The following is a 19,194-nucleotide window of genomic DNA, read 5'->3' on the forward strand; positions in this document are numbered from 1 at the left end:
TCCTCATCCTTAAGCAAATTGCCTAAAGTGCATAAACTTTGCACTCCTCATAACAAATATTCTTCCATTGGTGCACAATGAACGTGCTCTGGAGTTCTAACAAAGGAGAGTTATAGTGACTGAGTTATTTGAGGAAAAGAGTCCCATCTTATTAATGTTTGTTTCCCCAGAACTTGCCCATATCTCAGCACATACAAGGACTCCAGTTATAATGGATGGTATTGTTTCCTCAGTCCTTATCAATGTGGTGAAGCCCTAATACCCAATGTGACTGGAGAAAGTATTGAGGTTAATAGATCTGCCATGGGTGGGGTGTCATATTAGAGGAGGAAGGGTCTCAGAATAGCATGCTCTTTGTCCATGCAACACTGAGGAAAGACCAAAATAAGACACAACTCAGTGACACCAGCAAGCCAGAGGAACAACTTAAATCATTCCAATCAGTACCTGGAAGTTCCTGCCACAGAACTGTGAACAGGTAACTTTCTGTCCTTTAATCCACCTTAGTAATTCCATATTGCTGCCTGAGCTAATTAATATAGCAGTGAATGTCTAAAGAGAATGAAAGGCTGAAGTGTAAAATACCTCTACTCAGTAATCCTGAAACCAAAAGAGAGTCTTGATTTTTGCTTACATTTATTTGCGATATGCTTTTCAAAATCATCTCTAGGCACTAAAAAATGCACAATACGGTTGGGTACTACAGTAGTTCCACCAACACATGATCTTCCCATCCTTAGTGGGCATGACTGTTCTTACTGAAAGAAGATGAGAAGGACTGGGTTACCAGGACAGTGGTGGTAAGGAATGTAAGTGTTACCAGTCTGGAAGGAGAGGAGGTTGCACACTCTTAGGGCCTTGAGGAGAACACAGTATACCATAAACAGTCAAAGTAAAATGTGGCTGATGCATCTGGAGCTTCTGAGCAGATCTATCCCTTGGCAGGAACCACTGAGAGATCTTTGTGAAGAAACCTCTTGCTAGGGGCTACAATAGAAAAAGTAACCTCAGACTGGAACTCAGATCAAAATGCGCTGAATGATATGAACCACCATCAAGTTTTGATTCAGGCCTATGAAACAAAGAAAAAAAGGAGGGAGGTAAGGAGGGGCGGGGAGGAAAGGAGAGGAAAGAAATGAAGAGAAAGAAAAAGAATGCAGCTCATGTAAACTTCAGAGATTATCCTTTTATATTTCTAATTGTGACTCGGAATTGTGAAGTGCCTCTGCCCTCATGTTCTTTACAGATCTATGGAGTTTGGAAACTTCTAAAGAGGTTCAGGGAGGAGAGGCAAGGTAAGTTAAACTGGAGCCATTGAACGTAGGGACACTGCTTCCTAGGCCTTTCCAGCGGGAAGAATGCTGACCAGGGACTCCAGAAAAGAACAGCAAAGATGGCAACATAGACAACCCTGGCAAGCCCTTCCCTAAGCCTCTCCCCAGCTAGACAGCGCACCCCTTTTGCAAGAGGGCTTGAACATACTGCAGCAGCAACTTCCCTCTGTTACCACGGAGATCTAGCTAGTGAAGAGAATGCTCCCGAGCTGAGGCCTCTATGTGATTGATCCTGAGCTTCAGAGAACATCAAGATTCTGCAAGGAAATACAAAACACATACTTTTACTTTCACATGGATCTGTACAAAACCATATTCTATATAAAAAAAAGAATCCACACTCCCCAAAGGCTTTTATTTTTAAATATAGATCTACATTTCAAGCAAAGCCTGAATCAAATTATGTATTTAATGCCAGTAGAAGGTAATTTTAGAGGCCTCTGAGAATAGAGGGTGTCAACGGTATAACCCCTGCTTTCACTGTATTTGATGTTGGTATAATTTGTGGGGGGGGGGGAAAAAACAAATCATTTAAATAGGGATACAGGTGGACCCATTCCAACAATGAGATGTACAAGTCTTTATGTTGAAAAACGAACTTTACAACTTTTGTGGGGGAGAAAGGGGATAGCAGGGGGAATTGGGGGTGGAGGGATTGGAAGGGATGGGAAGGGGAAACAAAGGAGGCAACAATGCTTCATAAGAAATGTACTCATTATCTTGCCCATGTAATTGTAACCCCTCTATACAGTATTTTCACAATAAAAAAAACAAGGAGAGGGTGTCAGCACATAAAACTAAATTATGCTTTTATTTATGCTACTTCCCACAGATTGAAAACAAATTTTCAGAGCACTTGTCTAGTTAATCTCAAATTGTAGATTCCTAAATTTTACAAATGTGCTATCTCATAGCGCCCTCTGGTGTTCAAGTAGATCATTTTGGCTTGTCTAGAGGCAAAACTGTATAATCAGGCAAGTCTATAATTAACATGCATGAGTTCTCCAAATATTTATTGAAAGTCTACTATGTGACAGTTAGTGCAGAAAGTGTTGGGACAGACATGGCTTCTTGTTTAAGAAGCTCATAGTTTAGTAAGATAGACAAAAGTATTCAGCTACAAAATTTAACAAAACCTCTTTGCCTAGTTTTTCACTAAAATAAGACAGACACAGCTGGTGTGCCTCTACTTACACACTGTGTTGGACCATTATTCACTTTAGCAGGTATCTGGCTGGCTGTGGACAGAACACCACTGGCCAAGTACACAGGGAAGATTCTGAAATAGAGTAAGCATCCCAAGATGTACAGTGAGATTGAATCCTGGCTTTTCAGATTGGAGAAAGGGCCTTTCACAGTCAGCCCCAAGATATTCTGGTCTTGTCGGTACCCAGAGGCCTGTAGTCATCCTATTTCTGGATGTGGAAATCTGACAGTCATTAAGCAGCTGTTTATGCAGCACTGTGATAGAAGTCCTCAAACAGAATCACAGAAGCCCTAGAGGACTAGAGGGAGCTTAAAAATTTATCGCACGCTATTTAAGAATGTGCATGGGGCTGGGAAGGTGGCTCAGTGGTAGAGCGCTTGCCTTGCATGCATGAGGCCCTGTGTTCGATTCCTCAGCACCACATAAGCAAAAAGAAAAAAGCCGGAAGTGGCGCTGCAGCTCAAGTGGTAGAGCGCTAGCCTTGCGCTGAAGAGCTGAGAGACAGCTCCCAGGCCCAGAGTTCAGGCCCCACGACCGGACCACCACCTTCCACCCTCCCTCCTCCCCCCCAAAAAAACGAATGTGCAGATCTGCAAATTGGCAATTGGAGTCATAGAGCACATGGTATAAATAGGTGGATCTTCTGGCCTCCCCAGAAAGCAAAGGGAATCTGAAGGAGTGGTAGACACCTTCATCAAGGATAGAAGTGAAATTCAAATATCCAAAGATCTAGGAATAACTACAGAACAGAAAAAAAATGCTCTATTCCACTCTGTAATGTTCGTAAGGTTTGTCTTTTCCATTCGTTATTGTTCTTTAAAGTGTAAGTGGGGCCTGCGACCTGCATCTAGCCCCATGGCAGATGGCAAAGGTGAAGTGACACATATGATTTTATTACACTAGACGACAAGGTGCATCCTCCCAAAATGCCCGCTTGCTGGCTTGGAGAAAGTAGAGTTACGATGGGAATACCTGTGTGGCTTTCTGTCACACCTTTGGGAAGAGAGACCATTGCAAGGAATAGAAAACTGCTAGCAGCACACCAGAGAGGCATCAGACCTTTCTTTCCCCAGGTATGTCAACAGCTTGGAGGCAGATTACCAACCTAAGCCTACGTCATTCACCCTCCAGACTGCAATCTTAAGTGTGTGCTGCTTTAAGCTGTGAATCTCACCAGGCAATGACAAATATGGATACAGAGTTCAGGACACTTTTTATTTTGTAACATTTTATTAGAAAAGTAATACAAATAAACACTGAAATGCTGGGGAAGGAAAGCCACCTATTCATTTACCATGCCACGCTTGCTACTATAACCACAGGTAATAATCTTGCTTTATCATCCTCTTGTTACATGCTGGGGCCATTTGCAGCCATGTTCACATTCACTCACAGGTTCATAGTTTGTAATGTTTTCACTGTAACATTTTCTCATGTTTGTCATAATATATACTCATTTCTAATGACTATTCAAGGTACTATCCATAGACAGGTTTATTAACTGCTTAGACCACGGGATGGTAAATGAAGGCCCACATTTGTAAATAAAGCTTTAATTCACTATAACATAGCCTGACTCATGGTTGACATATTGTCTATGGATGGTTTTCATGCTACAAACAGCAATGTTGGGCAATTAGGACAGATTGTATGGCCTGCAAGGCCAATATATTGCCTGGCCCTTTAAGAAAGTGTGTACATTCCTGACCTAATCTTTTAAGTGGCTCACAAGTGGGAATATTAAAAGTAATGCTAGTTGGAGAACATTTGAACATATAATTTTTATACTTTGTACAACATAATTGGAGGATTAAGAAAAGTGGAATGACATGGTCTAGTTAATAAAGATGTCTTTAGGGCCAACACTCTCTTCCACACTATCTCGTGCAATAGTATAGCTATGATAGAAGGATGGTGGGACAAAAGGCCCAGTGTTCCTGTAGGTAGCAGTCAGAGGTCCTGACTGTTCTACGCATGTACACTTACACTCCTGAGGAGTGTACTTTCAGTTCTGACCTAAAGTCAATTGAAGAGGAAATTGCGACTGAAAAAAGAATCCACAGAAAGAATCCTTCAGTGTCTACTGGGAATGAAAGCAGATAGTAGTAAAATTCTTCAGGGGTCTAAGGCCATGTAAGTGCCATTCCAAGCTGGATGAAATGACTAAAAGGCACTAAAGGGCTGAAGAAGGGAAAGAGGGGCGACTTCAACAAGTTCACGGCGGCAGCTTGCATGTGATGACAGAGCAGCACACGGATTCTCTTCTTTGCACACATCCTGCAATAACTTGTATACACATGCAGACTGTCCCCAGAATGCTCTCCAGCAACTACTCTATATGTTTCTGACAATACAAATTCTTTTATCTGAGAGAATTTTTCCAAAAACAACTTATGAGATGGACAAGCTATGTTAACCAGAATATCATCTTGAGGTACAAGCTAGAGCAGGCTGATGAGTCTCAAATCCAATCCTTCGTGAGCACAAGGCGTTGAAAAGCAAAAATGTCATCTTCTAAGGGAAATATTCTGTAACATAAAAAAGGGATCAAGATACACCTTTTCCCTACTAAAGAATGTAACTTAAGAGGAAAATCAGAAAGATATTTAATTATCCCAATTATGCCAGCAAAGTGTGTAAAGATATCATGCATGAAATAGTTATTTTATTAAAATGTTCCTGTAAAAATGTCAGTCAGTTAACAGATTTTCTTAAGAAGTGTTCATTAGATTAAAACTACTATTGGCCTTTACATTCGACTTCATTTATTCACTACATAACTAAATGAATGGTGGCTTCATGAAATAGTCTGAAAACTATGACATTCTCCAGAGAAAGGGAATAAAATTATTTTTGCAAAAATAAATAGGGAGATGTTACTTTGCCCAAATCATAGCCAGTTTTCTGAAGTATAAAAATAGATACTTTTTTGTCGCATTATTCAAGTGGCAAAAGGAGCAGTCGTTGTACAAATAGCTTAGAATCATGTTGTACTTTTCCTCTGCGTTCACTGTTGACTCTCAGTTACCTCAAAACTGACCTGTGGGTCTGGCAGCATAAATCCATCCGTGAGCTTATAATAGACTATTGTTGAGTCAGACTCCACTATGGCCAAGGTAAATGACATCGGCAGATCTGGATCGCCTTGCAGTTTTCGAGATGCCTTCAGGATTTCCCTAATCCTGAAAGCAAAAACATAATGCATGTAGGAGCCACCACCACTCAAGTAATGATGAGTTCAAGGCAACGAAACACTGGAAAGAGGAAATGACAGTCAAAACAGGACAGCACTGCCTGAAGCCTCACATATCAGCATCTATGAGCAATGTATTTAGAGATTCATATAAAGTAACCACAAGTACTAATCAGAAACATTAGTATCACCTGCTAAAAGACAGCATTTTATCAGTCAAATATTTTAGTACAAATAAGCATTTTCCTGCTTCAAAAGTGGCAAACTAGTACCTGACTAGAAAAAAAGATCAATTTTTACAGGCTGTCCACCTTGTATTTGTTTTTTTTCTGCAAAAACTATAGAGAAAACAGTGTCTGGGGAGCTGTAAGAATTCTAGTTTATCCAAATCTCCTGCTGCCAATATGCACCACAGTTCTTCAGTACGCAGTGTATCTGCAGCCCTAACATTCAGACTGTGCTGAGAATACAGACAAGAAAGTAAAAACCTATTAAACTTAAACTTTTATATACTTTCTCGTGTTTGCATGTGTGCAGAAGCAAGAATGCACATATGTGTGTGTGTTTCTTAGGTAAGTTGTATGGGAATCTGAGATCATATAGAGACATTTTGGACAGCAATTTCCATCTCACTCACTGCTTTTCTCAGATGGTATGTGTTCACATCCTTCTTTATTATAGAGCAAAGAATTTTCAGACTTTCTCATAACACCCATGTGGGAAACCCTAAGGTTTGAAAATCAAGCTCAGAACTGTAAAAGAGGTTTTGTTTCCAGAGTTGAGAGAAATCACTGTCCAACATGGAATGGAAGTTCCCATCTCTGAGGTCATGTTTACTACTTGGCAATGTGTGTGAGGAAAACTACCAAGGAATCTTCACAGCGACAACACAAACAGCTATCCGCCTCTGTTACTTAAGCACATTCAGAAGTCCTCTCAAATTTGTTGTTAGTAACTTTCCCAGTCGTGTGTGTGTGTGTGTGTGTGTGTGTGTGTGTGTGTGCGCGCGCGCGCGCGCGCGCAAGTGTGCGCAAATGTGCTGATCCAAGGGCTTGAACTCGCAGCCTGGGTTCTATTCCTGAGCTTTAGACACAAATCCACTGCCAGCCTTTAGGTGCTTAATTAAAGATAAGAGTCTCACCAACTTTCCTGACCAGGCTGGCTTCAAACTATGAGCCTCAGATCTCAGCTGCCTAAGTAGCTAGGATTACAGGTGTGAGCCAGCAATGCCCAGCTCCAGTTTTTTTCATATATGTTACTGTAGACCCATCACTTGTCCCATTCAAGACTGTTTTGATTCCTTCACAAAACACCACATTAACTCATAAAAATGTTCACCATGCCTTTAGGTCAGCAGACTGTGCTTTCCGATTGATTACCAATAATGGTCAAAAAAGTACTAGGTTATGAAGTGCTATTTAATAAATCCTACAAGCGAGTAAAGATGTCAAGATGGTAGAAAGATCACTGGAATATTATAATCTCACTTATTCCCAATAAATTGGTAATATCAATTTAGAAATCACAGAAATCTACAAGAGAAAAGGCCTATGTATTATTAAGAAGAATTTGAATCTTTCACTGAGTTGAACCTCAAGGGAAAAGAATCTCATCTAAAGAAAAAATATCAATATTCACCATAGCTGCTGACTGACAGTAACAAAATTCAATGATCATAGCAGATTTCTCTTTCCTCTAACTTTATGGATGAGCTTTACACAGTAGGGGAAAAAAAGAGCAGTTCTAAAGCTTAACCAATCCGAGAACAAGCCTAAAGAAAATACAGTCACAAAGTTCATGCTATTTTGCTAGTGTCCTCAGTCAAATTAGTTAAATGCTGTGGTCAGAATGACACAGGCTGTGGCCATATCTATAAAAAGGACTGGCTCTCTGGTTTGCTTCATGATGATATGGCTGAATGGACACCCCATCATACAGTGAAAACTGAACTTAGAACTGGAGATGCGGAAGAAGCCATGTCCACCCACAGGCCCAGTATTAAAGGCCTATCTCAGGTAACAGATTGCCTCCTTGGAAATCATACCAATGCTTTCCTAATTTAAAAGGAAAAAAAAAGCAAGGCAGCTGAAATCACAAGGGGATCTGCTCAACAATCAGGCGTTCATTCCCCTCAGTGAGAAGTCATTCTGCTAAAACAAATTGCTGCTTTCTTGGTTGTTTTTTAAGGGTAAGACAAAAACTGTGTCCACTGAAAGAAGTTTCCAGAACTGGGGGTCTCACCAGCATGCAACAATTCTGGCAAGATGTGGGGGTGACAAAACACCCCCAGAGATGGGGCATGAAGAAATCACCAGTTGTTAAGACTTGAAGATGGGGCATGAAGAAATCACCAGTTGTTAAAACTTCAAGTCTCAAATAATAAACTTACAACAAATATTATACTTGCAGGGAATGGAAATATTTTTCAGTAACAGGGAAATAATAGTAGGTATCCTTCAAGGAAATACGTGCCATTCATAATAGTAATAATAGTAAATCCCATAGCTAAGAATACTTCTGGTAATGCTGAGAAGGAACTTGGTTCCACCACTAAGACAGACTCTTAACTCCCAATTAACCACCAGAAAATGAGAAGTGGAGCTGTGGCTCAAAGTAGTAGAACACTAGCCTTTAGCACGAAAGTTCAGGGACAGTGCTAGGTGTTGAGATCAAGCCCTATGACTGACTGAAGAAAAAAAAAAAAACAGAATGTGAGGTGATTAGATCTAGTGTTGTTTTTATAGGAGAGATTTGCTTTCTCTTATCTAAAATACTTTCGAGATGGCTCACATCTATAATCCTAGCTACTCAGAAGATTGAGATCTAGAGGATCATTGTTCAAGGCCAGTCTGGGCAAAAAGTTTATGAGACCCCAACTCAACCAATAAAAAGCCAGGCACAGTGGTGTATTTTGTCATCCCTGCTAAAGTTAGTGTAAATAGGAGGAGTACAATCCAGACTGACCTGGTAATAAACAGGAGACCTCATTTAAATTACAAAAGCAAAAAGAACTGGCAGCATGGCTTAAGTAGTACCTACTTATCAAGAATAAGGCCTTGAGTTCAAACCCCAATATCCTTCCCAAATTTTTTAAATTAAAAACTAAAAATCTTAGTTACTCAAGAGTCTGAGATCTGAGGATCACGGTTCAAAGCCAGCCCAGGCAGGAAAGTCCATGAGACTCTTATCTCCAATAAACCACTTAGAAAACCAGAAGTGGTGCTGTGGTTCAAGTGGTAGAGCAGCCTTGAGCTAAAGAGCTGAGGGACAGCGCCTAGGCCCAGAGTTCAGCCCCATGACTGAAAAAAAAAACAACAACATAAGAATACTTTTACTTTGTGTTATAAAATACCTATCAGTGTATGTGTGTGGGCAGTCCATCCCTATGGAAAGCACGTTAGACTGTTTTCTGCCTAAGGGACTGGAAGGAGTCTATAAACAACCCTGATAGATGCTTGTGGAAGCACATTTCTGCAGGTACAGCACTCACATAAAATCAGTCACAGGGCCACTGAAACAGACACTGTCCAGCATAGGTGAAAAATGTATCAGTTCCAACGAGCTTCCCAGAAATGGAAGCTTGCCCCACATGCTCAGCCTGTATCTAAGTCAGTTTTAGACAAGCAGGTGCACACTACTTTAAACTACTGCATAGAGTCCCTTCAAGAGTGATAGTCAGGAAAACCCACACCAAGAAGAGGTGCAGGGAAAGCAAGAGTCCCTTTTGGACATGCTAACTTGAGATGCTTCAGATCACAGTGAGGTTAAATATGAGTCTAATGTTCACAGGAGATCTCACATGCAGATAAAAATTGTAGTCATCTGCATTTTGGTGGTGTTCCTCTCACAGTACATGTCCATTCATATTCTATCTCTGCCCCTCTGTCTGTCTCTTTCTCCCTCACACTCACACCCACCCATACACACACACACACACACACACACACACACACACACACACACACACACACACATATACACACACACACACACACACACACACAGAGCTTTCATATCATGACTGGCAGCCACTCCTATCGCTGTCACAACAAACCCCTTGAATTTTCATGCTCCTTCTGCCCTGGACACTTAACTCTTGTGAGTACTTCTGCAGGAACCTCCTTTTCCATGGCTGTGCTGTGTTCAAGGCCCTTGCGTGGTAACTCCACGCAGCTTTCCCAGCCCCCATCTCCTGTACTAGCATGGATAAAGTCCCTCCCTGAAGTCTTCCTCAGTCCTCCTGTGTGTATTTCATTACCTCTAATACACTGGACATAATGGCTGTCCATCTCAGTTATCAGATGGATGGAGCATCGGATGGCCAAGACCTGTGTGGTGTTTTATACCCTTCAAGCCCATGCATCTAAAAAGAGCAATCTACAAAATGATAGTGTAATCTTCAGTGCACCTTTTTATCTTCTCCCCAAGCCAGAACATCCTCCAATTTTGCCTCCAGATGGTCTATAATTATATCATTTCAATTTAGATTTGTTATATTTACTGCTTAAAGAGAAGCATAATTATAGATATTTGTAATATTTTACTGATATTTTAGTTTACAAATAGCCATTAAAATTTTAATTTCCAGGCTGGGAAGTTGGTTCAGTGGTAGAGTGCTTGCCTTTCATGCATGAGGCCCTGGGTTCGATTCCTCAGCACCACATAAGCAGAAAAAAGCTGAAAGTGGTGCTGTGGCTCAAGTAGTAAGGCACTAGCCTTGACCTAAAGAACTAAAGGACAGCACCCAGGCCCAGAGTTCAGGTTCCACAACATCAAAAAAAATTTTAATTTTCCCTAAATAGCCAAGTGTTTCAAAATATCAAGTCTTTTTCTTCTCCTCATGAAACACCAATGCCACTGACGCTGCAGTGAATAACTGGCCCATTTCTATTATGTGTGATGACTATGGAAGGTACTGGAACAGCACAGACAATTAAAAGGTTTCTAAACATAAGAAAAGTAGGAGGTAGCAGGGTGCCGGTGGCTCATGCCTGTAATCCTAGCTACTCAGGAGGCTGAGATCTGAGGATCTCAGTTCAAAGCCAGCCCAGAGGCAAGAAAGTCCGTGAAATTCTTATCTCCAATAAACCACCAGAAAATCAGAGGTGGTGCTGTGGTAAAGTGCTCCCCTTGAGCTGAAGAGCTGAGGGACAGCACTCAGGCCCAGAGTTCAAGCTCCATGACCGACAAAAAGAAAAAAAAAAGAAAAAAAGAAAAAACAGGAGGCTTTTTTCTCCTTTAAAAGTTGTGGAGAAATTAACTGTCATGAAGAATGGGCGCACACTCCCTCGCTGGAAGGTGGGGAAGAGTGTCAGCACTCTGATGGGCAGAACGCAATACGCCTTGGTTAAGGTAAGTGTTGCATTAAGGTAATCACCAGCCAGGAGGCCTACCCATGTGTCTTCAGTGGTTTCACTTCACTTGAGGAATAACTTTCTTTTACTGATCTCTTTATGTTGTTGGGGTTTTGAGGGGGAGGGAGATTGGGCAGTCCTGGGGCTTAAACTTGGGGCCATGTGTTTGCACTCTACCATTTGAATCATAACTCCAGACCTTTTTAATATAAAGTTATTTAGAGACAGTCTTGCATTTTTGCCCAGGCTAGCCTGGACTGTGTTCTTCCTACCTCTGGCCTCCCAGTTCATGTAGCTGGGACTATGTATATATTCTCCCGCACCAAGCTTTTTTTTTTAGGTACATGACCAGGACTTGAACTCAGTACCTAATGCTTTCAGTCACTGGCTAGTATTCTATCAACTAAGCCACATCTCCAACCCCACCAAGTTTATTTTTTTAAGATAGAGTCTTGGTAACATTTTGCCCAAGTTGTCTCCAAACCATAATACTTCTATTCTCCACCTCCAAAGTAGGCTGAATTACAGGAGTGAGCCACCATGTCCAGTCAAAATTTATGCAATTGTAATCTTGTCAAGGGTCTTGACTGTACCAACTAACAAAAATTCTTACAGATTTTTAGCTTTTATGACATCTAACAGAAAAGCAATTTGGTATAAAGATGATGGAGTTTTCTCCTGATTTGATGAAAAATACTCAGATGGGAAGCCAAATCCAGAAAGAGAACACCTGGAATAACTTTCACAGATAAGATGTTTGAAAGGTTACCAATCACCATAAAGCAAAATACATATCACAAATGTGTGTGTGCGTTTGTGTATGTGTGCACAAGCATATGTATGTGTGCACTGTGTGCATGTGTGCATGCGTGCATGCATAAATGCATTCGTGTTCAGAGTATGTATTCTTTACCCTGGTTAGAAACAGCAATCACAAAGGAAAGAACTACCATCCTTTGTGACCAAGGAGATGCATAGACCATTTAAAATAAAATCGTAGCCATTTCTAGATGTTATAACTATATAACACACTTCATTTTACAAGTTTTCACACATACACACAACCAAAGATAAGCTTAAAGTATGTCAGCTCTCACTGCAGGCCCTGCTGACACTGGAACAGAGAGGTGGCATGTGGCCATGGGGGGAGGGGAACCACTGGGAGCCAGAAATCAAAAAAAAAAAAAAATTGCTTTCACTCATAAGGTGGATCATAGTGTAAGTCATTTAAGATCCTGTCACATTAATAGCTACCTGCAACACTAATTCCACATTAGCAATTTGTCACACTACTTTCCTAACTTTTGTGTAATAGGTCTCTCTTACTGTAATACTCCACAAATAGCAACAGCAGGCTGGCCCAAAGAGAAGCTATCTGAACATAAACTACGTATGTTGTTTATGATGTGTTTCCTCTGGCCTCTGCAACCTGTGACTCTGATTTCATGTGACTGTTGTATCTGGGAAAACGTGTTTTACCTCCAGCGGCATTTGTCAAGGTTATTCATGGGCTTCTCAGATTGCCTTAGGTAGAAAATAGTCCAAGGTGCTTTCCACAGGATTTACCATCCAAACACATATACTGCATACTAAAAATTATTTATATTAGCTTTAGTAAGTGTTTTTAGTTGAAGGGGGAAAAAAGATGTACCCTTGTCCTCAGGAAACCCTAGCAACTAATCACCTTATACTCCATAATATTCCCATCAACAATCAGAAATGGGTACTTTGCCAATTTTATTCTCCCTCTGGAGATAGGCAATTAGCATTAAATCAATATTTCCAGGACTAGTGTATACAAGACCACCTGAGACTTGAATTGTTTTAACTGTGATCATACATAGTCACGGCATTCAAATACACATTCACCCTGTAACAGGATCTGTCTGTACTTGTGCCAGAAACTAAACAAATCCACAGCTTGGGAAAAGCCATGTGACACGGACAGAAAAACTGTTTTGACATTCCTAAAGCACATGGAGATAGAGACACTGTTACACTAAACACTGCTTAGAGTGAGCGCCTTATAAGGAGTGGGCGCATGCCACAGGAGAGTTGTAAAACAAGTGACAGAAAGAATGAGCCATGCAGATCCAGGGGCCAGGCTGCCACTCGTGTGACAGACAGCCCACAACCACTGAAATGGCTTTAAGTGAAAGTAGGGTGACTGGTCTTCATGAGGGAAACATTTTATAACTAAGTTGTGGTTAATATAAGTGATAGTTCAGCCCAGATTCACAAATAACATATCCTAAAACTTGGAAGCATCAATAAAGGCTGGCAGGCCTCCATGCTCTCCATGAATAGAATGAAACTACATTTCCAGCACAGCCATCTCCTCTCACTCTTGGATACTGTGTGCTGCTCAGCTTCCCCATTAATAAGTATGCTGTCTCAAGTATTCTCAAGGAACACAGAACATTAAAAACACTGCAGTGCAAAGCCATCGCAGGCAGAAAAGTCCATGAGACTCTTATCTCCAATTATCCACCAAAAATGCCAGAAATGGAGCTGTCGCTCAAATGGTAGAGCACTAGCCCTGAGCAAAAGAGCTCAGGGATAGTGCGGAAGCCCTGAGGTCAAGCCCTAAGACCATCACCGAAAGAAAAAAAAAAAAGAACAACAACAACAAAAACCCAACAACCCACTCCCCACATTCAAGAAGCTAAGCAGCATAGCTCAGGAGAGTGCTCCACAGCTGTGTGCCATGATGTAGGCAGCAAGTAACAAGCTTCTAACAAGTAGATAGAACACTTGTTAATATAACGTTAATACTCTGGATAATACCTATCAGTCTCATTCACATGCCACTCCTTGTAATTGTGTAGTTTTCTGTGCCTGGCTTTGTTTCACAATAAATTTTAAAAAACAACAGTAATGTAAGAATAGCTCTGAGAGAGACGATAAGAACTTTTAACAGCATATATGTTTTTAAAACCTGGAAACATAGGGATACCAATCAAGCGTATTTTCGTCTCAGCTCTGGGAGTGAGGTGGACAAGATGGTGCAGTGGAACAGGACACTCAGAGGCCCTTACGGGTCTCAACCTGCCCCCTACTGTCTGCCACGCCTGGAGCCCTGGAGACAACATCTTTTCTCATAGGCTTTTCTCATTACTTCTGATCTGTTCCAACATCGTATGTGCTAGCTATGTACTATCCAAAGATTCCCCATAAACAAAGTACCTCCTTTCTGCCAAACAGTAAGAATACGAAACCTCAAAGGCTCCTGTCAAGTTAAGACATGTTAAGACAGGTTAAGACTGGCACGCTACAGATTTGTATGAGCTTCATGACAAATAATGTAAATAATGGTGTATTTGAATTCCTTTTCTGTGAATTGCCTGTTCATAGTCTTTGCCTGTGCTTTCCACTAGATTGCTTCTTTCTTTAGTCACAGAAAACTGGTTATATAATCTGAATTAATCTGTATGCTTTATGATTGGTGGTGGCAGTATTAAGGTTTGAACCCATGGCCTTGCGCTTGCTCAGCAATTTACTTTACCACTTGAGCCATGACTTCAGCCCTTTTTGCTTTATTGCTTTAGACGGGGTCTTGCACTTTGTATCTGGATGGTCCTGACCATGACCATATCTTCTATGAAGCTGAGCTTACAGGGGTGTACCTGTATTCCTGTCTTGTTTTTATTGAGATAGGGTCTTGCTAACTTGTAAGTTCTTTCACCTGATTTGGCCTTGAACCTCAATCCTCTTATAGCCACCTCCACAGTCAGCTGGACTGCAAAGCAAAGAGCCACCATACTGAGAATTCCTGACAGTCACATATATGGGATATCTCCTTTCCTATTCCATGAGAATGTTAAGCACTGCCTGTATGCACTGTAACAATTTTAAAAGGAACACCTCAGCAACAAGCAGTAAAGATGTAGATATAAATATAAAGATGTAGATATGAACGCCACGGGTCCCAGGCATTCCATCTCTAGGCTTCCACTCAAGGAAGCTCACATGCATGAGTACCAAGAAACACTTAAAATGTTGCTCCTGAACAGCTGACTGTAACTGCAAAACAAGTGAAAATAGCAATGGCTTCCTAACCCGAAAACCTTTCCCCCCTCACTTCATCCTCACTTCTCTTTCTAGTTCTGTTCGTTTACTTGTATTCTCTTCCTTCAGGCAGTATTAGTGAGTGTCTTCTCTGGCCATACAGTAGGCTAGACAGGTGGCCATACTTAACTACGTGCAGCTGTCCTGTGAGAACGCAGTCTTACTACCTTTAGGAGACTCTTCCTGACCTTAGTGTGATCCAGACATGTACGACACTGTCCATATCACTGTAAACTGCTTGTCAGGTCTCCACTGTTATTCAAGTAAGAAAGTTAAGTGGAGACAGTCCGAACACGTAAGAAAGGATAATTCCATTCTTACTAGATCCCATCCAACAATTACCAAGAAAGAAATTTTATTTTCTAGGCTAACATGCAATCTAGGATAGTGCTCTTGTGACTATGGCTTGGTCAGCATGTTCTCCCAGCACTTAGCCAAACATACAGGAGCCACTAACACATACTAAGTTAAAACAAAACCTCCCAAGGAACATTATCCCCAAATCTACACTTAAAAAGTGAACACAGAACACATTTATTTTATAGATGCCTTATTACTGAATAAAAATTGTTTGCTGTCTTAAGTAAAAAAGATTTCTATTCCTGGTGAGTTACCTTTTCACAACCCACATATTTTCAGAACACATCTCAATGACCTTTTCTATGCAAGGCTATGCAAAGGAAAACCAGGTATTCCCCAAAGCTATTCATGCCAGAATTTTAGTGCTCTGCCCTCTAACTCCATGGTTATGCTCACCCAAGAGAACCTAAATTTTATGTGTCCTATAGCCTAACTCAATGTAGCTTCCAGCTGAATACTACACTCTTTAACTACACTCATGAACTCTCCCTCCCCTCCCTGCCCCATATTTCAACACTCTTGCTCCATCAGGAATCACTTTGTCCTCTCTATTTTCTGTAGTTAGCTCACATGGCAGCTGGCTTCCTTCAGAGCAAGGAAGAGACAGTGCCCACGTCAAAAATCTCGCCTCCTTACCAAGAGTATGTTTCCTACTCTCCAAAGGACCTGCTAAACTAAATTCATCCCCTAGACCAATTAGACCAAAAATCATCCACTCACCTGTTATGGCTGAGAGAAGCCGAGACTGGAGTAGGCACCACAGTCTGTAACCCTTCCCCTTCTATCTCAGTACCAACTAGGCAGATGAGCTGTAGTTCTGGCAATCCCACACAATTTACTTCATGCCAACTTTTACCTAAAACAGAATCATCAAATGGACAATAATTGATTGTTAAAAGCAAACAATGCAAGCTCTACCCAAACTTAGCTGAGCAAATATCACTCATACATATTTTCTTCTCTCTTTACTTTTCTAGCCTTTTCTGCTATGTAATTATTCCTAATGTAAAGGAATGAAGAATAATTAATTGGCAAAATTAATAACAAATGCAAAAAATGGTGGCTTATTATATGTCAACAATGCTATATTCCATCCCAATTCCCAAGTCCCCAGCATGGCCCCAATAACCAAACAACATAAACAAAGAACTTACTCTCCATGAGATCCAGGTAAACCAAGAATGAAATATAAACTTGAGTGGCATCTCCTATGTCTAATTCCATCATTTCTAAGTACTGAAAATAAAAACGTAATTGTCAAATAGGAAAGGAAGAATCTTTCAGTATTTTTCAGTGAAGTATTCACTGAATGCACACATATACATATATCATCATTAGGATAATTTAAAAAATCTTCCTGATTTAGTGGAAGAAACAAGACAATATAAGATCCAATCTTTGTAAGCAAATCTGTAATTGTTAGAAAAAAAAAAAAGCACATACATAGTCTTCCCTCTAGGATCCATAGAATGGCTCTAGGACCTTCTCCCCACCCTCCCCTCCCCCACTACTAATACCAGAACTCAAGAATGTTCATCTCTGTAGAATTTGCCTGTAAAGAAATCCATCCGCAGAGAAGACAAATTTTAATTGTATTTTTGTTGGGACATGTTAGTAAAGAGCTTCTACTTCCCCAGTTTCTTAGCTGCATGTAGAGAGAGTCCGCTAAAATACCATTCCTACCTAGTGTCACTCACTCATGAGTATAGGCAATTATGTCCTTGTTGCATTTAAAGAAGAAAACTACTGAGGCTTCCAGATATATCAGTGACTGGATGGATATAGAGGGTTAATAGGATGATCTCTGGATGGATTAATAGGATGATCTCTGACATCTACATGGAAGCTCTGAAGTCACCTTTCTCCATCAGCTTCGTAGCAAAGGCACCAGTGCCTGAGAGCCATGCTGAATTGTCTACTCCAGTCAGAAAATGTGTTTGAAAAATAATGTTAATGTTGTGCCAGGCTGCAAAGTCTTTGTGTGTAAACTAAAAATGTGAATTATAGAATAGCATAACTTGTGTATAATGATACAGCAGACACCATTTCACTAGATCTACTGATATGATCTTACTGAGTAATGGAAACTCATCCATTATTTCTTTTCATCTTAAAAGGTTTTTTGTTTTGTTTTGTTTTTTCTTTTGGTAATTTTTGTGCCAGTTCTGAGACTTGAACTCAGAGCCTGGGCACTGTCTCTGCACTTTTTTGTTCAAGGCAAGCATACTACCACTTGAGCCACAGCTCCAATTTACAGCTTTTAGATGATTAATTGCTGGTAGAGTCACATAGACTTTCCTGAAAAGGTGGCTTTGAACACAAATCCTCAGGTCTCAGCCGCCTGAGTAGCTAGGATGGATTAAAGACCACAAGCTCTTGGCTGGTATTTTCTTCCTAAAGCTCTAAATAACATTTCCATGCTATTGTTTCTTTTTTTAGAGGTCTGAAAGGGAGACCGCAGGGAGACAAAAAATCAAGCAAAAGAAGCTGAAAAAGAAACTCACTCTGGACTCCATTTTTTTTGTTGTTCTTTTGGGTAAGGGGGAGTGCCGTTTTATCAATGCGCTGGGCTGGTCCCTGAGATTCCTGACAGATCCCATCACCTCTACAACTCAGCACCAACTCACTGCCGGTGGCCATTTCCCAAGCAGCAGCAGGGTCGGGGCTATCTGCCTGCTGCTGGGGAAAACACACCCGCCTTGGAACAAGTGTGCAGCTGGGGCCTGCACCGGTGCGGGACGAGGCGCACACCGAGCCCGGGCTGAAGCTTGGCTCCTCACGGACTCGGAGGCCCGGCCCACGACCACACACCGCCGCGGCTTTGCTCTGTCTGGGTAACAAAACAGAAGCAAGCGGGGGTGTTCGGATTTGGGGTGTCCGTGTGGAGAGAGGAGTTCGGTGTTAACCCCGCCGCCGCGGGTGGCGCACGCCCCCCGGCGGAGGTCGGTGCGCACCGCCGCGCGTCCGCGGGTCGCAGGGGGACCGCGGCCCGCGAGTTCCGCCTGAGAAAGGGGCCGCCGCCGCCCTCGTCCCCCGCCGCTGACCTTGGGGTGCGTGGCCATCCAGGCGTCCTCGGGGGCCCACGGGGGAGCGCCGCCGTCGCCACCCCCGCCACCTCCTCCAGGGTCCGCGCCGCCACCGCCGCCAGGAGCCGGCTCGGAACCGACCTGCTCCTCCATGCTGGCCCGCGCGGAGCCCCGCGACCCGGACCCGGCCGGAAGCCGGGAGCGCGCGCGCCGCCGTGCCGCTCTTCCGCCGCCGCCGCGGGTTTGCCCGGGACGCCCCCACCAGCCGCTCCTTCCAGAACGTTCTCTAGGCCTTTGCACTCCGCGGTGCTCGCGTCTGAGCGCACGGGGGTGTGAAAGGGTTAGGAGAGGCCGCAGCCCCCTCCGGCCCGGCTGCTCTGGGGAACGTGGGGTAGCTCGCGTCCGCCTCGCCCGGCCTGGGCCCCGGACTCCCCGGTCCCGCGGTCGGGGGGAGCCGGCGCCACCCGTCGGGAGCCACCCCGGGAGCCGAGCGCCCGCCGGGAGCCGAGCCGTGGGCAGCGCCAGCGAAGCCGCCCCTGCGGGCCCTGCCGGCCCGGGGCCAGCGCGGGGCGCATGCGCAGCTGGGCGCGGTGGGGGTCACTGCGTGTGAAATGGGGAGAACCTGGAGGGACCGGCGGAGCGCCCAGGGGCG

The 19,194-nt window shown here is 42.7% G+C and overlaps 1 protein-coding gene across 3 annotated transcripts; it reads right to left on the bottom strand.

Annotated features, from left to right (window-relative positions):
- Positions 1 to 9: 9 nt before the first annotated feature.
- On the bottom strand, positions 10 to 19,064 carry Tsen15 (tRNA splicing endonuclease subunit 15). Of its 3 annotated transcripts, none has more exons than XM_070034276.1 (6): positions 18,561 to 19,064; positions 16,671 to 16,752; positions 16,237 to 16,372; positions 5,582 to 5,723; positions 2,529 to 2,613; positions 10 to 1,591 (listed from the first exon to the last, which is right to left on the bottom strand). In XM_070034276.1, exons 1-5 carry the CDS (start codon positions 18,693 to 18,695, stop codon positions 2,554 to 2,556), a joined length of 555 nt encoding a protein of 184 aa, XP_069890377.1. In that variant the 5' UTR covers positions 18,696 to 19,064; the 3' UTR covers positions 10 to 1,591; positions 2,529 to 2,553. The 3 variants fall into 3 exon arrangements, with proteins under 3 accessions (XP_069890377.1, XP_069890379.1, XP_069890378.1); XM_070034278.1 differs by lacking the exon at positions 18,561 to 19,064 and adding an exon at positions 18,021 to 18,392; XM_070034277.1 differs by lacking the exons at positions 10 to 1,591; positions 2,529 to 2,613 and adding an exon at positions 3,736 to 5,069 and having other exon boundaries at positions 18,561 to 19,054.
- Between the last annotated feature and the right edge of the window lie 130 nt (positions 19,065 to 19,194).

This window comes from Dipodomys merriami, unplaced genomic scaffold, assembly GCF_024711535.1.
Source record: "Dipodomys merriami isolate MVZ:Mamm:240054 unplaced genomic scaffold, mDipMer1.0.p SCAF_24, whole genome shotgun sequence".
NCBI classification, from domain to species: domain Eukaryota; kingdom Metazoa; phylum Chordata; class Mammalia; order Rodentia; family Heteromyidae; genus Dipodomys; species Dipodomys merriami.

Excerpts from the sequence above, each read along its gene's own strand:
- Tsen15 (XM_070034276.1), bottom strand. The coding sequence starts at position 18,695 with ATGGAGGAGCAGGTCGGTTCCGAGCCGGCTCCTGGCGGCGGTGGCGGC. Across the intron at positions 16,373-16,670 it reads TTACCTGGATCTCATGGAGA|GTAAAAGTTGGCATGAAGTA; the intron begins GTAAGTTCTTTG and ends ATTCTGTTTTAG. Across the intron at positions 5,724-16,236 it reads GCTTCTCTCAGCCATAACAG|GATTAGGGAAATCCTGAAGG; the intron begins GTGAGTGGATGA and ends TTTTGCTTTCAG.